This window comes from Hippopotamus amphibius, chromosome 1, assembly GCF_030028045.1.
Source record: "Hippopotamus amphibius kiboko isolate mHipAmp2 chromosome 1, mHipAmp2.hap2, whole genome shotgun sequence".
Taxonomy (NCBI): domain Eukaryota; kingdom Metazoa; phylum Chordata; class Mammalia; order Artiodactyla; family Hippopotamidae; genus Hippopotamus; species Hippopotamus amphibius.
In genome coordinates this window covers 162,829,444-162,849,453 of record NC_080186.1, presented here as the reverse complement: position 1 = coordinate 162,849,453, position 20,010 = coordinate 162,829,444, and the positions used below count along the sequence as shown (strand labels likewise).

The window sequence follows — 20,010 nt, the reverse complement described above, 5'->3', positions numbered from 1 at the left end:
AGATCCTATTTTTATAAAATTTATGCCAGAATAAAATCTGTAAGGCCATAAGGAGAGTGTTACTAATGGTTATCTCTGGTGGTGAGATTATGGGTAGAGTGACCAAATAATTATTGCACAAACTGGGACACTTTTGAGAGTGAAAGAGAACACTATTAATAATTACCTTATAATAATAAGCATAAATGGGATTGCAACAGGTAAACCAGGACGTAAGATCAGCCTAACTGGGTGATTTTTACTTTTTTCCTTTCCCCTTCCTCCTTCCTTCCTGTCTTTCATTAACAATTATATATCATTTGTTTAATTAAAAACAAAGGTGACATGAAAGAGAGTCCTTTAATACAGCTTCAGTTGAATAAAGAGCCTATATGAGTGAACACAGTGAAAGAAATACAAGTGGAAGTGGGGGATTTTAGGGACAGGACAGACCAGATGGTAGCTTATGTAACCAGTTAGCATCTACAGAAATCTGCTTACTGTTTCTGGGTTGACGTACTTCAGATCTTGGTGTCTCCCTGACACGGTTGGCAGTGCACATACCTAGAAATACCCAAGAGCTGAAATAACAGCAAGTTCTCTAAACCCAAATTTGAGATCATGATCCATATACTGTCCTTTCCAAATGACATTTAAAACCTCAGATGCCTTCAGAAATCAATGGTCCCTCTAATGTGCCTATGCAGCAATTCCATTTCTAAGAACTGATCCTAAAGAACTAATTATGGATGTGTACAAAGTTTTAGACTTAGCTACAAATATGTTCATCTTGGTAGTGCATAAGGAAAAACTGTAGAAGTAAATATCCTACAAGAAAGGACATAGCAAGAAATTATGAGCAGCCAAAAAGAAAAAGAAAGAAAGAAGTACTGTGCTGCTATTAAAAGTGATGAAATTGAAATGGTGAAGCAGAACTGTTTGTCGACATGAAAAAATGTTCCCGATACAGCAAATGAGAGGGAATAAAAACCTCAGTAGATCACAAAACAAACATGGAAAAACAAAACATGCATTTTGTGTACACAAATGTGTGTTTGTAAAAATACATAGAAAAAAGTCTGCAGGAATATACACCAAGAAAATAATAAATAGGGCTTCCCTGGTGGCACAGTGGTTAAGAATCTGCCTGCCAATGCAGGGGACAGGGGTTCGAGTCCTGGTCCGGGAAGATCCCACATGCCGTGGAGCCACTAAGCCTGTGCGCCACAACTCCTGAACCTGTGTTCTAGAGCCTATGAGCCACAACTACTGAGCCCATGTGCCACAACTACTGAAGCCCGCGCGCCTAGAGCCTGTGCTCTAGAAGAGAAGCCACCACAACGAGAAGCCCATGAACTGTGACAAAGAGTAGCCTACACCACCTCCCCACAACTAGAGAAAGCCTGTGCACAGCAACGAAGACCCAATGCAGCCAAAAATAAAATAAATAAATTTATTTTAAAAAAAAAGAAAAGAAAAGAATAAATAAAAGCAATAATACTCTGATAAGATTTGGGGTAGATTTCATTTTCTATCTTTTCTGTAGTGACCAAGTATGATGGACATAATTTTAAAATATATTAAAAAAGAAAGTAGAAAGCCTCATACTTGGGACTTCCCTAGTAATCCAATGGTTAAGACTCTGTGCTTCCATGGCATGGGGCACAGGTTCAACCCCTGGTTGGGGAACTAAGATACCGCATGCTGCATGGTGCAGCCAAAAAAAAAAGCCTCTTACTGTCCACACTGCTCTGGATATTCTCAGAATGAATAAGGAACACTTTCTCATGAAAGGCTTAGGGCCTAGATGTACCACTACAGCACCTTCAGGTTATCAATGAGTATTTGGTGAAGATGTATAATTAATTAAACCTAGTGTCCTCTGCAAGCAGAGAAGATTCAGATCCAAAATATAGAATGAAATACAGAATTGGTATAACTAAACTCACCTTGGAGAAATCACCAGTCAGAGGCCCCTGGTTAGAATCTTCCTCCAGCATCTGAGTCATATTAATGTTACAGAGAGAGACCATTTTCTTTAGACCTAAGCCCTGAAGAAAACAAGATTCCCCCCACCCCCAATCCTCATGTTAAAGGTTTAAAAACCAGGAGATGGAAGGAGTGGAGAGAGACTCATTAAAAATATGCATACTCTTTGATCTAATAATTCCACTGTTTTACTAAGAAAATAAAGATATGTACAAAGATTTGACTATAAGGATGTTTACAAGAGAGAAATTACTAATAAATTAAATGACCAATAACAGGATCTTGGTTAAACAAATCATATCTACACATTATAGAGTCTATCAAGGAATAAAAAGTAGGTTGTAAATTAATTTCATTGACATGAAAATATGACATGATATCATTAAGTAGGTTAGAAAAACATGTACTCTGTAATGCTACTCTAATAAAAGAAAAAATGTATTTGGATTAAAAAATGTCTGAAAGACTATATATCAAGTATTAACACTAATTATCTCCGGCCTGTGGGATTATGAGCATTTTGCAATGGTTTCTTTTTGCTTATTTGCATTTTCCATTTTTCTACACTGATTTTATACAATAGCCAAATGTATTGAGATTTTTTTTAAAGGAGGGTTAGGGGATTAGGGCTAAGTTTTTCAGAATTTGCTTTCCACCAAACCAGTGTGCTCTATGATGCTATTTCTGTCAGAATGCATATAAAATAGCAGTAAATGTTCCTACCAATAAAAGTTGCCTTGTATTCTCTCAGATCTTAAAAAAGAGGGTTGGGAAGACAGTACAACGACACCATTTCCAAAATTAAAATATAACATATTTATTATTAAATATTTTATACATGGATGCAGACGTAGAAAAGAAAAAAGGAAGATGGAAAGAAGAGATAAAAGTAATGAGGAAAAAGACCAAAAGATATACTAAAGCAACCCTCATGCCAGAAAAGTGGAGAAGACAAGATAGAAGATTAAAGAGATTGTCTTCTTTAAAAGTTTCTTACCTTCCTGAGCTCTTTGTGGCTAGAACAATACTTCCTTTTTACTTTATCTGGTATTGTGTTGTCCTTGAATTTTACCACCTGCTTCAGTCTTGGACTGTTCAAACTGTCTGGCAACGAAGAGGAGCGATGCAGGCAGCTCCTGTTCAGAGATGCCTGTTTGGAAATATGAAACCCCAAGGTTTTTACGGCTTAAAGTGTGTCTGCAGGCCAGCATTGTGAACACCTCCTGGGAGCTTGTTAGAAATGCAGAATCCCAGATGTTTGGCTTCACCCCAGACCTGCTGAATTAAAATTTGCACTCTAACAAGATGCCCAGGTGATTCCTAGAAACACTCAAGTTTGAGAAACAATGCTGCAGGTCAGCAACCTGTCCTCCCCTTCTCACTAACATCTTTCTCCTCAGACTGCATGAAGTTCCGCCTCTCCTAGATGTTTTAACGGCAGCCAAATTCTTGACCTGACTGTCTTATATATACCAAGTCTTGTAGAAGAAAGCAAATATAAGCTTAGTTCCTCCAGCCATATGATAGTTTCGCTATGGGATCCTAAGACTCTGACAGTCAAGACTTAAGAACCCCAGCAAAACTGAAGAGGACATGCCAGAAAAGTTAGCCCAGGTGAGGAAGTGCTAAGAAGAAAGAGTATATTGTTGTCCCTCGGTATCTGTGAGAGACTGGTTCCAGGACTCCCACATATACCAAAATCTGGGTGGTCCTCAAGTCCCTCATTTAAAACCATGTAGTATCTGTATATAATCTATGAACGTCCTCCTGTATATTTTATTTTACTTTATCTCACTTAATTTTATTTATTTATTTTTTGGCCACACTGTGCAGCATGCGGGATCTTAGTTCCCTGACCAGGGATTGAACCCGTGCCCCCTGCAGTGGAAGGGTGGACTCTTAACCGCTGAACTGTCAGGGAAGTCCCTCCTGTATATTTTAAATCATCTCTAGATTACTTACAATACCTAATACAATGTAAATGCTATGTAAATAGTTTCCTGCATGGGCAAATTCAAGCTTGCTTTTTGGAACTTTCTGGGAAAAAAAAACAACATTTTTAAAAAAAATATTACCAATCTGTGGAAAGAGAGAGAAAAAATGTCATTCAGCCTTCTTAAGCGGGGTTAAAGGGGGAAGAAAAACAGCAAAATATGCAGCATGCAAGGGAAAAGGAAACAGTGGAATCTAATATGAGGATGACCATTATAGGATTGATACTATGAAGCCCATCAGGCAAAAAATAGATTAAATCCCATTAAGAACTAATCTCAGGAGTTGCTGGCCCAGGAATAGACTAAGTACAGGAGGATGGACTAATTGTCTCTTTGAAAGGCATGACAGGGGTGTTATATACCCAAAGGCAGGGGGATATATTAAAAGACCTCTGATAGCAACTTTCAACTAATCCCAGATTCTTATCCTCTGTTTCCTTCTTTATGTACTCACCTTACTAATTGCCATGGATTGATTTAGGAGGGGACTAGACCACGAGAGAGCCAAAATTAGAACACACATTGATAGTCAATGATTTCTGGGAGAAGAAAATAAGAATATCAGTATTTTACTTTACAATAACTATATCTACACTACAGTGTTTGTCACACTTATGGTACTGTCTAAGGAAAATTCCATTGTTCATGGTACCAGTTGAAGGTACAGTTCACATTTGATAGACCAACATTCTTTACCTACCTTTTCCCTTGGACCCCTGCCAATCATCACCCTATGTCTCCACAACCCTACTCCAAGCCACTGGTGACTGGACCATATTGCTGACTGAACACTCCTATTTAGTGGTCAAGAATATGTAAACATAATCTGGGCCAATCACGTTCCCTGCCTGGGAGTCTAACTTGGAAAATGTCAAAATAATTAGGCAGCAGCAGAAGCCAAAGCTTCATTAAAAGGAAGAAACCAAGAAATATAGTCAAGACCATGATCTCAACGATGAATGGATGGATGAGTCAAAGGCATGGTGGTAGAGGAGATGTGGAGAACTGAGAAGCACGCTACCCAGCCTCCACAACAGACTTCCCTTCATATAACTTCAGTTTTGCCCTGAGAAGAATGCAGGAGGAAGCCAGATCAGAATTTCAGATTGGCTGGCCTTAGTGCAAACTTTGTTTCTTTTAACCAAAAGAGCCTCTCTAGAATGCACTGTAATTATTAAGCTAAGGGCTCATTTTAAAGAGTTTGAATTAATTATCTACTAAATGAAATGTATCCATTTATTAGTATTACATCTAAGAAATTTTTGCCTAACACAAGGTCACAAACATTTTTCTCCTATGTTTTTTTCTTCAGCTATTTTACAGTTTGGGGTTTTATATTTAGGCCCATGATCTATTTTGTGCCAATTTCTATGTTTGGTATGAAGTATAGATTAAAGTTTTGGTTTTGGTTTGGATTTTCAATTGCTCTAGCACAACTTGTTGAAAAAACTATTCTTCTCCATTTAATTGCTTTTGTATCTTGGTCTATTATCAATTGACCATATATGCATGGGTCTATTTCTCGAGTCTCTATTCTGTTGCACTGAAGCTTTAGGTTTTTGGTAGCTATTATGATGGCGATAATGAAGGTGACAAACATCTCTTTGGGTTTCATATAGTCCAAGGACAAGAACCCAGAAATAAACAATAGCAGAAAACTACGTTAACAAACAGAAACAGCCACTACTGTTTTGACAGATTCTTTTCAACACATTTATATAAAAATAAATGGCAGTATATCACGAAGAGTATAAGTGCTAGGTCATAGAAGAATGATGATGATGATACTTTAGCTTTGTCTAGCTACTCAGAAGTTTCCCAGTTCCCAGAAAATGATGAGGGGAGATCCCAGGACCATCTGTCTTAGATCTACCAACTAATGGCCTTTATTGTTTAAGGAATCAATGAACACTTTCAAATCTGGGAGTTTTAAAGCCTTGAAAAGGCCAGAAAGAAGAAAAGCTCAGTTCTACTTACAGATTTCATAAAAAGGTTAAATTGGATACTTATTATTTTGTACACTAAGGCGGCATCACCATTTCCTCATGGCTTATATGCTCTTCAACACACATGGACTCAGCTTCTGTCTGTATGACTCTACTGCTCTTGTCAAGGTTACCAACAATCTTCTTGTTGTCACATCAGACAGTCACTTCTTTAGCCATGTATCATCCTGAATCTCACAGTGCCTTCCATTGACTTGGCTACTCCCTTCTATAGCTTCAGTGGCACCACCTAGGTTTTTAGTTTAGTCCTAGTATAGGCAACCATTTACTAAAAGAGCTGTGATGCTTCTACCTCTCTGTTGCTCCTTCTCCGTCTTCTTTGTCAAGCTTCCTCACCTACCAAACCTCTAATAGATGTTGGGTTCAGGGCTAGGGCCTGGCCCCTTTTGAATCTTGCCATAGGTGATTTTTTTCCTACCCATGAATTTAAATTTTCCCTCTATGCTGATGACTCTCACATTTCTCTCTCAAAACCTCTACTGTTACTTCCAGACTTCCACATTCACATACCTGTTTGATAATTTTTAAGTACATACCAGGTGACATAGCAGTGAATAAGAGAGTGGAAGAGACAAACAAATAAATATACTCTGTACTTTCATGTAGTGATAAGTGCCGTAAGTAAAAAATAGAGAAGCATAAAAGATAGAAGAAATACTGGGGTTAGAAGCTTGTCAGGAAAGGCCTTTCTGTTAAGGTGACATATGTGGAGATATGAGACTGAAATGAGGGAGAAAGTCATGTTTGCCCAGGGGAAGAGTGTTCCAGGCTGAAGGAACAATGAATGCCCTGGTGAGAATAGCAAGGCCAGTGATGGCCACATTTAGTATGGTTCCATTTTTATAAAGCTCAAAAACTGAAGAATTATTATAAACCAACTAGATCTAATAGACATGTACCTGACAACAGTACAATATACATTCTTTTCAAATACACATGAAACATTCTCCAGGATAGACCATATACTAGGGCATAAAAAAAGCCTCAATAAATTTTAAAGGATTGAAGTGATACAAAGTATGTTCTCTGACTACAATGGAATGATTAGAAATTTGTAACAGAAAAAAATCTGGAAAATTCAGGTACGTAGAAATTAAAACACAAACACTCTTAAATAATCAGTGGGTCAACAAAGATCACAAGGGAAATCAGAAAATATGTTGAGATGAATGAGAATGAAGACAAAACATACAAAAACTAAGGTAAAAATGCAGCTAAACCGGAGCTTAGGTGAAATTTATAGCTGTAACTATCTATAACAAAAAAGAAGAAAGATTTCAAATCAATGACCTAACCTTCCACTAAAGAAGAAACTAAATCCAAAGCAAGCATATGGAAGAAAATAGATCAGAGCAAAACTCAATGAAGTAGAGAACAGAAAATAGAGAAAAACAGAACCAAAAGTTGGTTCTTGGGACTTCCCTGCTCGCGCAATGGTTAAGACTCCACATTCCCAGTGCAGGGGGCCTGGGTTCTCTCCCTGGTCAGGGAACTAGATCCTACATGCATGCCACAACTAAGAATTCACATGCCACAACCAAGGAGCCCACCTGCCACAATTAAGACCCAGTGCAACCAAATAAATATTTTTAAAAAGTTTTTTTGTAAAGTTGGTTCTTTAAAAAGATAAACAAAATTGATAAACCTTTAGCTAGACCAAGAAAAAAGAGAAAAGACTCAAATGACTAAAATCACAAATGAAAGAGACGACATTACAACCAATCTTATAGAATTTAAAAAACACCATAATGGGGACTTCCCTGGTGGTCCAGTGGCTAAGACTCCACACTCCCAATGCAGGCGGCCCAGGTTTGATTCCTGGTCAAGGAACTAGATCCCATATGCTGCAACTAAGAGTTCGCATGCCACAACTAAAGATGGCTCATGCCTCAATGAAAATCCTGTGTGCTGCGACTAAGACCCAGGGCAGCCAAAATAAATAAATAAATAATAAGTAAATATTAAAGATCAACAAATGTAATTCATCATATTAATAGGTTAGAAAAAGAAAACTCATATGATCATCTCAATAGATGCAGAGAAAGCATGTGACAATATCTAGTATCTGTTCCTGATAAAATCTCTCGGTATACTAGGAATAGAAGGAAACTTCCTCAACCTGGTAAGGAGCATCTCAAGAAACTTACAGCTAACATCATACTCAATAGAGAAAGTCGGGATGCTCTTCCTGTAAGATCAGGTACAGGCAAAGGGTTCTCAATAATTTTTAAGACTATAAAGGAATCCTGGTACAAAAAAAAATTGAGGACTATTAATTCAGGAGAAAGGGGAAAATTGATAATAAAAGAGAAAGGAAGAGAGAGAAGAAATATTGTAGGAGCAAACAAGAGGAGATGCTTCCATCTGACTCAGAGTTTTTTGCAGAGTCTTTACAATAGACCACAAGGCCCTACATGATCTATCCTCCTGCTACCTACCCTCTGCCCTCACCTACCACTCCACACTTGCTTACTACTCCAGTCTTCTTGCTCTTCCATGAACATGCCAAGCACACTCCCACCTCAGAGGCACTGCACTTGCTTTTCCTTCTGCCTGGAATAACTCATTCCTCCTGATACCTGCTGTTTGGCTCCCTTGCTGCTTCAGAAGTCTGCTCACTCTCAGAGAGATATTCTCTAACCTAAGCAACCTATCAAAAATATCAACTCCCGGACTTCCATGGTGGTCCAGCGGTTAAGACTCTGTGCTTCCACTGCGGGGGGCACAGGTTTGATTCCTGGTCAGGGAAGTTCTACACGCTGTGCGGTGCAAAAAAAAAAAAAAAATCAACTCCCATTCTACCACACCCCAATCCAGGTACTCTCCATTCTTCTTTTTTTTTTTTTACCATAGTATTTTTACCATCTGCCAATTATAAATGTATTTGTGTATTTGGCTGTTATCTCCTGACTAGAATGTAAGCTCCATTAGAGCAGGGACTTTGTTGTCCTGTGTTCACTACTGTAACCCCAGCATTATTGAATGAACAAATGAATAGGATGCAGTGTAAAGGGGTGGGGGTGGGGCAGGGTTTAGATCTGAGCAAGAACACTTTGTGTTGTGTAACAAGAGGGATGGTACATCATATGCATATCAGAGCAGATGGGTTGCTATACTTGGCAAGGAAAGGTAGTTTTCTTCTGATTGCTTCTGTTTTCTCTTTGAGACCAAACACTTCAAACTTAACATATCTAAAGACATCCTTGATCCCATCCTTCCTTCACAGCCTATATCCAACCCATCAAGTCCTATTGATTCTACAACCAAAATTTATTTTGAATTCATCCACTTCTCTGTCTGACAGCCACCACCTTAGTTCAGGCTACCACCAACTCTCCCTGGGACTGCTGCAATTGCGTCCTACTCTTACCAACTTCCAACTACTTTTTCCCCCCTCCTTTCAACTCTCAGTCCTCTCTAATCCACTCCTCATCCAGCAACAAGAGTGGAATTCGTTAAACAAATCAGGTCATATTAGTGCCTTGCTTAAAACCCTCCAATAACTTCCCACTGCATTTAGAATAAAATTCAAACATTCACCATAGCCTAAAGGCCCTGCTTGATTTGTTCCTACCTACCTCTTCTTTCCTACCTCAGGCAACTTTCCCCCTCACTCACACGGGCTTTTCAGTTCCTTAAACACACCAAGATCTTTTCAACCTTGGGACCTTTGCACCTACAATATTTCTTCTTCATGGAATGCTCTTGCCTCTACTCTTGTCATGTATGGTTCCTTATCAATTCACCCAGGATTTTCCCAGTTTTAGACTGATGGTCCCTTGTCCTAGGAAACTCCTCAGTTTCAGGCAAACTGGGACAGCTCATCAATATGTTCTCAACTGAATATCTCCTGCTTGAGAAGGCCTTTCCTAATTATCTCCATTTAAAGGTTCCCTTCTGTTAATCTCTATATTGTCCCATTTTGTTTCCTGCATTACATTTGGACAATTTGCAAAAGTTAAATTATTTTGTCTCTGTGGCAGTCATTTGCAATTTGGCTACTAAGCATCCTATTTTAGTAAAATCTCAAATAAGATGGAAGGCAGCCCTGCCTCCTGATAAGGAGGCAAAAGGGGGACAGATAATCCCTTTTCCATTCTCTTATAGTTGACTTAGTATTCCTGACTGGATTTTGAACCTTGAGGAACAACACAAAAGCACAGGGTTGGTTAAGACTTTTTTATGGTTGCTGCATCACAGCGGAGAATATAGTGGGTGGCAGCAGATGTCCCTGAGCAAGAGTCCAGCAGCAAGTCGGGTTATGTTCTGCAGCAGGGGGCCAGTAATGGTGGCACTGAGTGTCTAGTCAGCAAGTGGTAGCATCCTGAGCACAATGTTCCTGTAGTAACACTTTGGCCAGGCCTTACCTTATTTTCTAGCCTTCCTGGTCATTTTCTGAGTTCCTCAATACCTTCTAGAAAATCCTTTTTCTGCTTGAGGTAACTAGAGTCTGTTTCTGTTATTTGCAACCAAGAATTCTAACTAAAACATCTATTAAGTTAATAAACATGTTTGTTGTTTGGTTGGGTTTTTTTGTTTGTTTTGGTTTTTTATATCTCTGTGCCAAGAATATAAACTCCAGGAGGGCGTAAACCTAGTCTGTTTTGTTCACCAGTGTATCACCAGTGCTTAGCACAGTGCCTGACCCTTAACAAGTATCAATAAGTATTTTTTAAAGTAATGAATTAGAAATCACAAAGGCTATACCAATTTCCTTGCTTTATAAGGTTATCTCATTCCATTTAGCATCAAAGAGGTAAACCAATAACAGAAAATCCTTGCACCTTTTCTAACCTAAAATCTACTGCTATGCATATGCTTATACAGTGGGCTCTCAATTGAAAATGACTTTGTAAGAGTCACAATGCAACAAAACAAGCCCATAAAGAGACTGAATATTTATCAAAGACCAATAAAATAAACACCTAACAGCCACATGCTATTTTTCCATGTAAACAATGAAACTTCCAGAGTATTTACTGGGGTCAGTTCTTTTTTTTAGTGTTTGAGTTTGTCAGTCTTTTTTTTTTTTTTTTTTTTAATATTTATTTACTTATTTATTTGGCTATGCCGGGTCTTAGTTGTAGCACACAGGCTATTCATTGCCGAGTATGGGATCTTTAGTCACGGTATTTGAACTCTTAGTTGCAGCATGTGAGATCTTAGTTCCCTGGCCAGGGATCGAACCTGGGTCCCCTGCAGTGGGAGCACGGAGTCTTAACCACTGGGCCATCAGGGAAGTTCCTGGGGTCAGTCTATTTTAAATCCACTGTCATATAATATCTATATTATACAACTCAGAATGAATGATGTTTCTGACACCATGAAAGATCTTGAATCAGCAAACAAAGATTCAATTATGTTCACTGTTATTGTACTTACAATTTCACAAAATCAGATTAAACACTTTAGACAAATTTCCAACAATTGAAAACAATTTTCTTTTTAATCAACATTAAATTCAACTTCAAGTTAATAACAGTTGAGATTTGACTATATTAATTCTAACATTTTACAAATATGAAGACTAACTTGTGGTTGTAAAAGCAACACTAAGTGTTCATTTTTACATTGTTTTTTTTATTTTTATTTTTTCTTTTCTTTTTTTTTCTGGAAGGCCTAATAGCATTTTCCGCATTCTAACTATCCCTAACTTGCTGTTTTTCCACAGATCTTCTCTCCATGATCAGCAAGTCCTCAAAAATGTTTACTTCAAGAAGGTCACTGTCAATTCTCCCAATACCCATCCTGCCTCTTTCAGATTGTATCTTGGTTCTCTTGTTTTCCCACAAACCAAGGAAATTAAAAGAAAATAATTTAATACTGTTATAGTACAGTGGCTCTCAAACTTTAGTGGGCATCAAAATCACCTGGAGGGACTGTTGAATCAGATTGCTGGGCCCCACCCCCAGAGTTTCTGATTCAGGTCTGGGGTGGGGCCCATAAATTTGCATTGCTAAGGAGTTTCTACCAGATATGCATGCTCCTGCTCCAGGGACCATACTTTATAAAGGGTTCTAGATGTGCCATACCCACTACAGAAACACTAACCACACATGGCTGGCTATTTGCATGAATTAAAACTCAAAAACAGCAACAAAAAATTCAGTTCCTCAGTGGCACTAGCCACATTTTAAGTTCTCAGTGCCTCATGTGGCTAGTGGCTACTGTATTGGACAAAACATTTCCATCATCTCAGAAACTTTTAATCAACAGCATTATTCTAGGTAATTGCTTAACCATCCTTCTTAACACTTTAGTTCATTCAAACTCTGGGTATTTGGCTTTACTGAGCCTACACAAAAAGCAACTATCATTTTTCTAAGTCCCTTGTATGATTTTTTTTTTTCCTACGACATGGCTTATGGGATCTTAGTTCCCCAACCAGGGATTGAACCTGGGCCCTCAGCAGTTAGAGTGAAGAGTCCTAACCACTGGATTTCCAAGGAATTAACCCTACTATGATTTTTACCTCCCAGGTATCTTCAGTAGGAGACACCATAATATTGCTAAAAACATAGGCTCTGGAATCAAGCAGATCATAGTTTAAATTCTAGCTCCACCACTTTCCAACTTTGTGACCTTGGGTAAGAGACTTTACTTCATGGCCTGATGGTCTTCTCTTAAAAGGGGGATAATATTAAAGAAAGAAAGAAAAAAAAGTGGAGGATAATACTCATCTTTCAGGATTGATATGAGAATTAAATGTGATGATGGATGTAAATTGCTCAGCACACAGTGCCCAGTACACTCTTAGTCAATAAATGGGAGCTATTATTACTTGGCTCTCATTTTTCCTTTCAACTCTAGTCCCTGTAAACACCTTAAATACTAAAACCCATACTACTTCTTTCCCCATGCTCATACAGTGTTCACTGACAACCCTTTGAAGACTAGGCCTTCGCAGCTCCTAAAACACTTGCACCAAGCTTATCCAGTACTCCACATTAGCTTCTCAACAAACTGAGATTAAAAAATATATATATATCTGCAACCATCCTCTATTATTCTATTACCAAGAATTCAAACTTGGTACATCCTCAAACTGACTAAAATCTCCTCCAGTCGCAGGAGGAAGGGGAGACAGGGATATATGTATAAATACAGCTGATTCAGTTTGGTGTACCTCAAAAACTGGCACAAGAGTGTAAAGCAATTATATTCCAATACAGAGCTTTAAAAAAAAAAAATCTCCTCCAGTTCTCAAAACTTTCTAAACCAACTGCTTGATTCTTCCTCAGCAACTTTCGCCCACATGACTGCACTTATTGTGCTGTCTACCCAGTGACATCTGGCGCCTCATCCAGGCTTCCGTTCATCATCATCTACTTCTCTGCTGCCTTCACTTTCACCTAGGCTAACTTGACCCCTTTTTCATCTACCATTGGCAACCTCTAACCCTCACTTAACTACTCTTAGAGTTCCAAAGTCTCCAATCTTGCTTCTGAGCAAAAGTGTTCTTGTAGGAAGACTCTATGCCCTGCAAGTCTATCTTACAGGACCTTACAAATACCATTTTATTAGTTTTTTAATAATTCCCTTCCACAGTTTCCAGAAGTTGATTATAACCTTCTCCATACTCTTCAAGACCCTCAACTAACAATTTCCTTTGAGTCATTAGATTATTTCAGCTTTCACTTTGCTCAGTCTTCATTACTGCACACATTTTGGTCCTTATACTATAAAAATTAAGTATGTATACTATATAAGACTATAATAATTAAGCACTATTAATTGATAAGTATTGTTCTAAATGTTTTAAGTGTAATTAACTCAATCTTCACAACCCTATGAAATAGTTGTTAAAATGATTTCTTGAAAAGATAATGTACTCGATGTTCATAGCAGCACTATTTACAACAGCTAAGACATGGAAGCAACCCAAGTGCCCATCAATAGACAATCAGCTTAAGATGTGATATATATATATACACAATGGAATGTTATTCAGCCATAAAAAAGAATGAAATATTGCTATTTGCAGCAACATGGATGAACCTAGAGAATATTATGCTTAGTGAAATAAGTCAGAGAAAGACAAATACTGTATGTATATCACTTTTATATGTGGAATCTAAAAAGTAATACAAATGAATGTGTATATAAAACAGAAGCAGACTCACAGACATGGAAACAAACTTATGGTTACCAAAGAGGAGAGGGACCAGGGGGAAGGACAAATTAGGCATATGGGATTAAGAGACACAAACTACTAAACATAAAATACATAAGCAACAAAGATTTACTGTACAGCATAGGGAATTATACCCACTATCTTGTAATAACCTATAATGGAATATAATCTGCAAAAAAAAGTGAATCATTATGCTGTATACCTGAAACTAATACAATATTGTAAATCAACTATACTTTAATTAAAGAAAAAAAAAAAAGGAAAGAAGTACTGCTACATGCTACAACCTAGATGGAACCTTGAAAACATTATGCTAAGTGAAAGAAGCCAGTCATAAATGGTCACACATTGTATAATTCCATTTATATGAAATGTCCATTCTAGTTGCCTAGGGTTAGAGGGAATGGACAGAATGGGGGATGACTGCTAAAGGTTGTGAGGCACTTTTTGGGGTGATGAAAAATTCCTAAAATTAACTGTGGTGATGGTTATACAGCTTTTTGAATATACTAAAAACCATTATATCTGTACACTTTAAGTGGGTATAGTGTGTGCATTATATCTAAGTAAAGCTGTATTTCTTTTAAAAAGTTTTTAAAATCTTTTTATAGATTAAGAAATTGAGGCATGGGGAGATCATATGACTCACCCATACAGGTAAAAGTGGCAGAGTCAAGCTATGAACCCAGGCATTCTGGCTCTAGAGTCTATACATTTTAGACCAATACACTCCATTGATTCACATGCTCTTGACTTTTCCCTCTAATCCCAAATAATTTCAAAGTCATCCTTCAATCAGGATTGGGAATGTTGGTCAGACAAACATAATAGCTAAGGTTAATTAACCCTAATTTTCTTTCAAGGAGAATATAATCACATATACTTTGTGAAATAAAAAATATATAAAATAACTTACTACAAAGCTACAAAAATTGAAACTACGGTTCTGTAAAGACACACAGAGACCAACGGAACAGAACAGGGAGTCCAGAAATAAATGCTCACATACACAAATGATTATTGACTATGGTGTCAAGACCTTTTAATGAGGAAAAGACAGTCTTTTCAACAAATGGTGCTGGGAAAACTGGATATTCACATGCAAGAGAATGAAATTGGAGCCTTACCTAACATCATAAGCAAAAATTAATTCAAAATGGAACAAGACCCAAATTTAAGAGCTAAAACTATAAAACTCTACGAAGAGTTTCTGTGTGAGGTGATGAAAATAAAATTGACACGTCTGTATCCTAGATCTCTCCTTTCTGATCCTTGAATGATGTTATTCCTGTTATGTGTCTACCTCATTATTAGACTCTTCAGTGGCTATTACTCCTTCTTCACAAACTTCCTCTCTGCTTTTAAACTTGGAGACATTAGCCTTCATTTTCTCCTCTATGCAGATTGTCCTGAAACCTACATTTCCAGCCCTGATGGTTCCAACTCTTCATTCAGTATTTCCATTTAAGTTTCCTGTTACGGCCTCTAACTGAAATGTCCAAAACTGAACACATCTATTCCCTTTGAACTCACCCTTCCTTCTTTTCAAATTCATTATAGTGTCACCATTTCTCCAGTTACTCAGATTAAAGTTAAAAGTAGTACCATCCCAAACTCCTAGGTGCTTTTTTCCTATTACTCTGCCATTCATAGCACTTTTGACAATCATTATCTTATGTATTGATTTACCTGCATTGTCTATCTTCTTGACTAAGAAAAATACAAATAGGAGCTACATGAAAATTAGGAATCTTGTCCATCTTAATCATGACTGTTCTTAGTTCTAGTACAGCACGTGGTGCATACCAGCCTCATAATAAATATTTATTGAATGTTTTTATAACTTATACCAGTTTTTATTGACAATATTAAAGTAGGTATATTATTATAAACTGCATTTAACACTTTATCATATTAACAACAATCCTCTTGTAGAAGTGTTTATTATTATTATGTTCTCCATTCTATAACTGAAAAACTGAGCCTTAGAGTAGTTAAGTGTCTTATTCTTGGCCATAACACTACATAAGAGAATGAAGACTAGAATCCAAGGGTTCTAACTCAGCTATATCACATTTACCTTATAAAATGAATAAGTTCAAAAAATACACCCCCCGGACTTCCCTGGCAGTCCAGTGGTTAAGACTCCACGCTTCCAATGCAGGGGGCACAGGTTCAATCCCTGGTTGGGGGAGATCTTGCATGCTGTGAGGAGAGGTGGAAAAAACAAAACAAAACACCCCCAAACATCTTTGTTTCAAAGAAATGAAGTTGATTCAGAAAATGTAACTGCCTCAGAAACTATCTTTGATATATCAGTACATCACCAGTAAGCCACAGGCTAAGCTATGGGGAGGATAAAAGACAAAAGGATATATTATAAAATACCTGAAAAATCATGCTATTACTATTATTCTAGAGGCATCACTTACACCAGATTACACTGATGGTGATCTACTCAAACTGCTAGCAAACCTTCTCACCCAGCAGTAAGAGTCCCATGATGACCTGATACCCTTTCAGTCAGGTAGTCCTTAGTGTATAGAAAGCATGTCTTCTTGATCTCTGCAGACCTATCTATCACACAGTACATTGGCTGCAACATATTAGATACACAATATTATTTATTCAAAAATGAAGGAATTTGAAAAACACAAAGATATCATCATAGATTACTTTACCTTGGCCTCTTCTTGATCTTCCAGAGAAAACTCTATCAATTCATTGGAAATCTCCTCTCTCTGGTCTTCTCCTAGCTCTGGATTTTCATCTAATTTTGAAACTGTAGTAATGGGACTGCCCAGATGTTTCATTTCACTTTCCACCAAGTTTCCATTGTCCTATGAAGTATATTGACAGCATTAAAAACTATCCAGGACCCTTACCTTACACCATATACAAATATTAACTCAAAATGAATCAAAGACCTAAATGTAAGAGCTAAAACTATAAAACTCTTAGAAGAAAATAGGAGGAAAGCTTTATGACCCTGGATTTGGCAATGATTTCTTGGATATTACACAAAAGTACAAGCAACAAAAGAAAAAATGGATAAACTGGACTTCATCAAAATTAAAAACTTTTGTGCAATGGGACTTCCCTGGTGTTACAGCAGTTAAGCATCTGCCTGCCAATGAAGGGGACACAGGTTCGATTTCTGGTCCAGGAAGATCCCACATGCCATGGAGCAATTAAGCCCAAGAGCCACAACTACTGAACCCATGCACTGCAACTACTGAAGCATGCATGCCTAGAGCCTGTGCTCTGCAACAAGAGAAGCCACCGCAGTGAGAAACCTGTGTACTGCAACGGAAGAGCAGCCCCCTGCTCGCCACAACTAGGGAAAGCCCCTGTGCAGCAATGAAGACCCAATGGAGCCAAAAAAATAAAAAAAAATAAAAACCAAACCAAGCCAAACAAACCCAAATTTTGCACATCAAAAAATACTATCAAAAAAGTGAACAGGCAACCCATAGGATAAAAAATTTGCAAATCACACATCTGATAAGGGATTAATATTCAAAATATATAAATAACTCCCACAACTCAACCACAATAGCACCAATAACAACAGAAGCAAACAGGACTTGAATAGACATTTCTCCAAAGACATACAAATGACCAATTAGCACATGAAAAGGCAAAAAACATAACTAGTCATTAGGGAAATGCAAATCAAAACCACAATGAGATACTACTTTGTACCCATTAGGATAGCTACTATTAAAAAAACAAACAAAAAAACCCAGAAAATAACAAGTGTTGGCAAGGATAGGGAGAAATTGGAACCCCTGTACATTGCTGTGGGAAATGTCAAATGGTGCAGCCACTATGGTTAACGGTACAGTGGTTGCCCAAAAAAATCAAACACAGAATTACCATATACAACCAGCAATTCCATTTCTTGGTATGTACTCCAAAGAATTGAAAGCAGGGATTTGAACAGATATTTTTATATGAATGTTCACAGCAGCATTATTCACAATAGCCAAAAGGTGTAAACAACCCAAATGCCCATCAACAGATTAATGGATAAACAAAATGTGGTATATACATGCAATGGAATATTATCCAGCCATAAAAAGGAATAAAATTCTGATGCATGCTACAATGTTTGAACCTTGAAGACAATATGCTGAGACGAGCCAAAAACAAAAGGACAAGTATTATGTGATTCTACTTACATGAAGTACCTAGAGTAGTCAAATTCACAGAGACAGAAAGTAGACAAGAGGTTACCAGAGGGAGAAAAGGGCAGTTATTATTTAATGGGTAGAGAGCTTCTGTTTTGAATGATGAAAAAATTCTGAAATGGATAGTGGTGATAGTTGTACAACATTGTGAATGTATTTAATGCCACTGGATTGCACACTTAAAAATGGTTTAGATGGTAAATGTTATGTATATTTTACTACATTTAAAAAAAATCACACACATAAACACAAAAGGCTATCTAGAAATTTACCATGCTCCAAATCTTCCCCTACTCTAAGAAATCAAAAATCTGAAACATGATCAACTTTATGTACTTAGTATGGGACATGTTAAAATGGCTTGAGATTAGAATCCAAATCCAAATCTCTGGAGTATCTTAACCCCATAGCCTATTAAAAACAAACAAACAAACAACAACAACAACAAAAGTGACACTACACACCTGAAACTAATACAGCTTTGTAAATCAATTATACTTCAATTAAAAAGAAAAAGAAAAAAACAAGTGAGTGCCTGGGTAACTTAAGACGCCATTAGCTACATGGACAAAGGACACAATCATTCACTAGAGAAAATACACATGGCTAATAGTTACATGAAATCATTAGTAATTATTTTTAACATAAAATAAAACACTTTACCCATCTAATTAGCAATTTTTTAAAAGTGATAACAACAACAACAACAACAAAAAGTGATGACAAATTATCCAAATGAGCCATGGATTGCTCCTGAACATGTAAATTCTTAGAACTTTTTTTTGGAAAGGAATTTGGCAATATGTATCAAAAACCTTAAAAATATTTAAACCCTTTAATCCAGTAATAATTCTTGGTACTAATCCTAAATAAAAAAAAATTTAACATAGGCAAAAATTTGTGCTCAAGAACTTACATGATAGCATTATTTGTAAAAGTGAAATGTGGGTACTCCTAAGTGTCCAACAATTGGGAAGCATTGTACTTAAGTATTAGAATAAAAGCATCCATTAAAAAGTAATGTTTACTAAAAGTTTTAATATTAACTTAAAATAACAGGATATGAAGTTATATATATGATGTGATCTCAACTTTGTAAAACTGTACATGTGGTTAAAAGATTGAAAGAAATGAGGTAAATTTTAATAGTGGTTTTTCTCTATGGGATGGTTATTTTCTTTTTTATATTTTACTATATTTTTATACCATTTTCACAATGGGCACATAGTACTTTTGAAATCGGGGAAGGGGATGGGAACACTTAAAGAATAAAGGAGAAATTTTTCAAAAGGCCTAAGAATTTCTTCTCCTTAAATTTAAACAAATAAAAAGAGCAGATGTGTCTCCTCCTTTTCCCTGCTCAAAGGTTACTTCTCCAACCCCTTTTCTCACTCAAATCAGCTTAGAAAATTCAAAGGGGCATAAATCCAGATCTGTCATCCTCTACCCCACAACACCTCAGCTGACTCTTGAGGAAGATGTCCAGTGACTCACCAGTAGAGAAAGAGGAGACCTCAGGTTCCTGGGTACCCACCACTCTAAAGGCTTTGAAGTGCTGTTTTCCTGCATAAGAAAAACTACATTGGCTGGAGGAAGAGAAGTGTCAGCAGACCCTGCCAAAAACATTTCATCTGATGAAGCCATGAATAACCCTTACAAAACACAGCATATGTAATCAAGGTTGACCACATATCCTGAAAATACAAATTATATAG

General features: G+C 37.1%; 1 protein-coding gene across 4 annotated transcripts in view; it reads right to left on the bottom strand.

Annotated features, from left to right (window-relative positions):
• The window catches only part of CDC25C (cell division cycle 25C), a 33,577-nt gene that overhangs the window by 8,440 nt on the left and 5,127 nt on the right, over positions 1–20,010 (bottom strand). For 3 of the 4 annotated variants that reach the window (XM_057734022.1, XM_057734021.1, XM_057734024.1), the window contains exons 7-11: positions 19,790–19,858; positions 16,784–16,942; positions 2,966–3,118; positions 1,929–2,030; positions 481–543 (exon numbers count right to left, since the gene is read on the bottom strand). In XM_057734022.1, coding sequence (XP_057590005.1) covers positions 481–543; positions 1,929–2,030; positions 2,966–3,118; positions 16,784–16,942; positions 19,790–19,858 — 546 coding nt within the window. The remainder of the gene's footprint in view (positions 1–480; positions 544–1,928; positions 2,031–2,965; positions 3,119–16,783; positions 16,943–19,789; positions 19,859–20,010) is intronic. The other variant, XM_057734023.1, reaches the window with a different exon arrangement.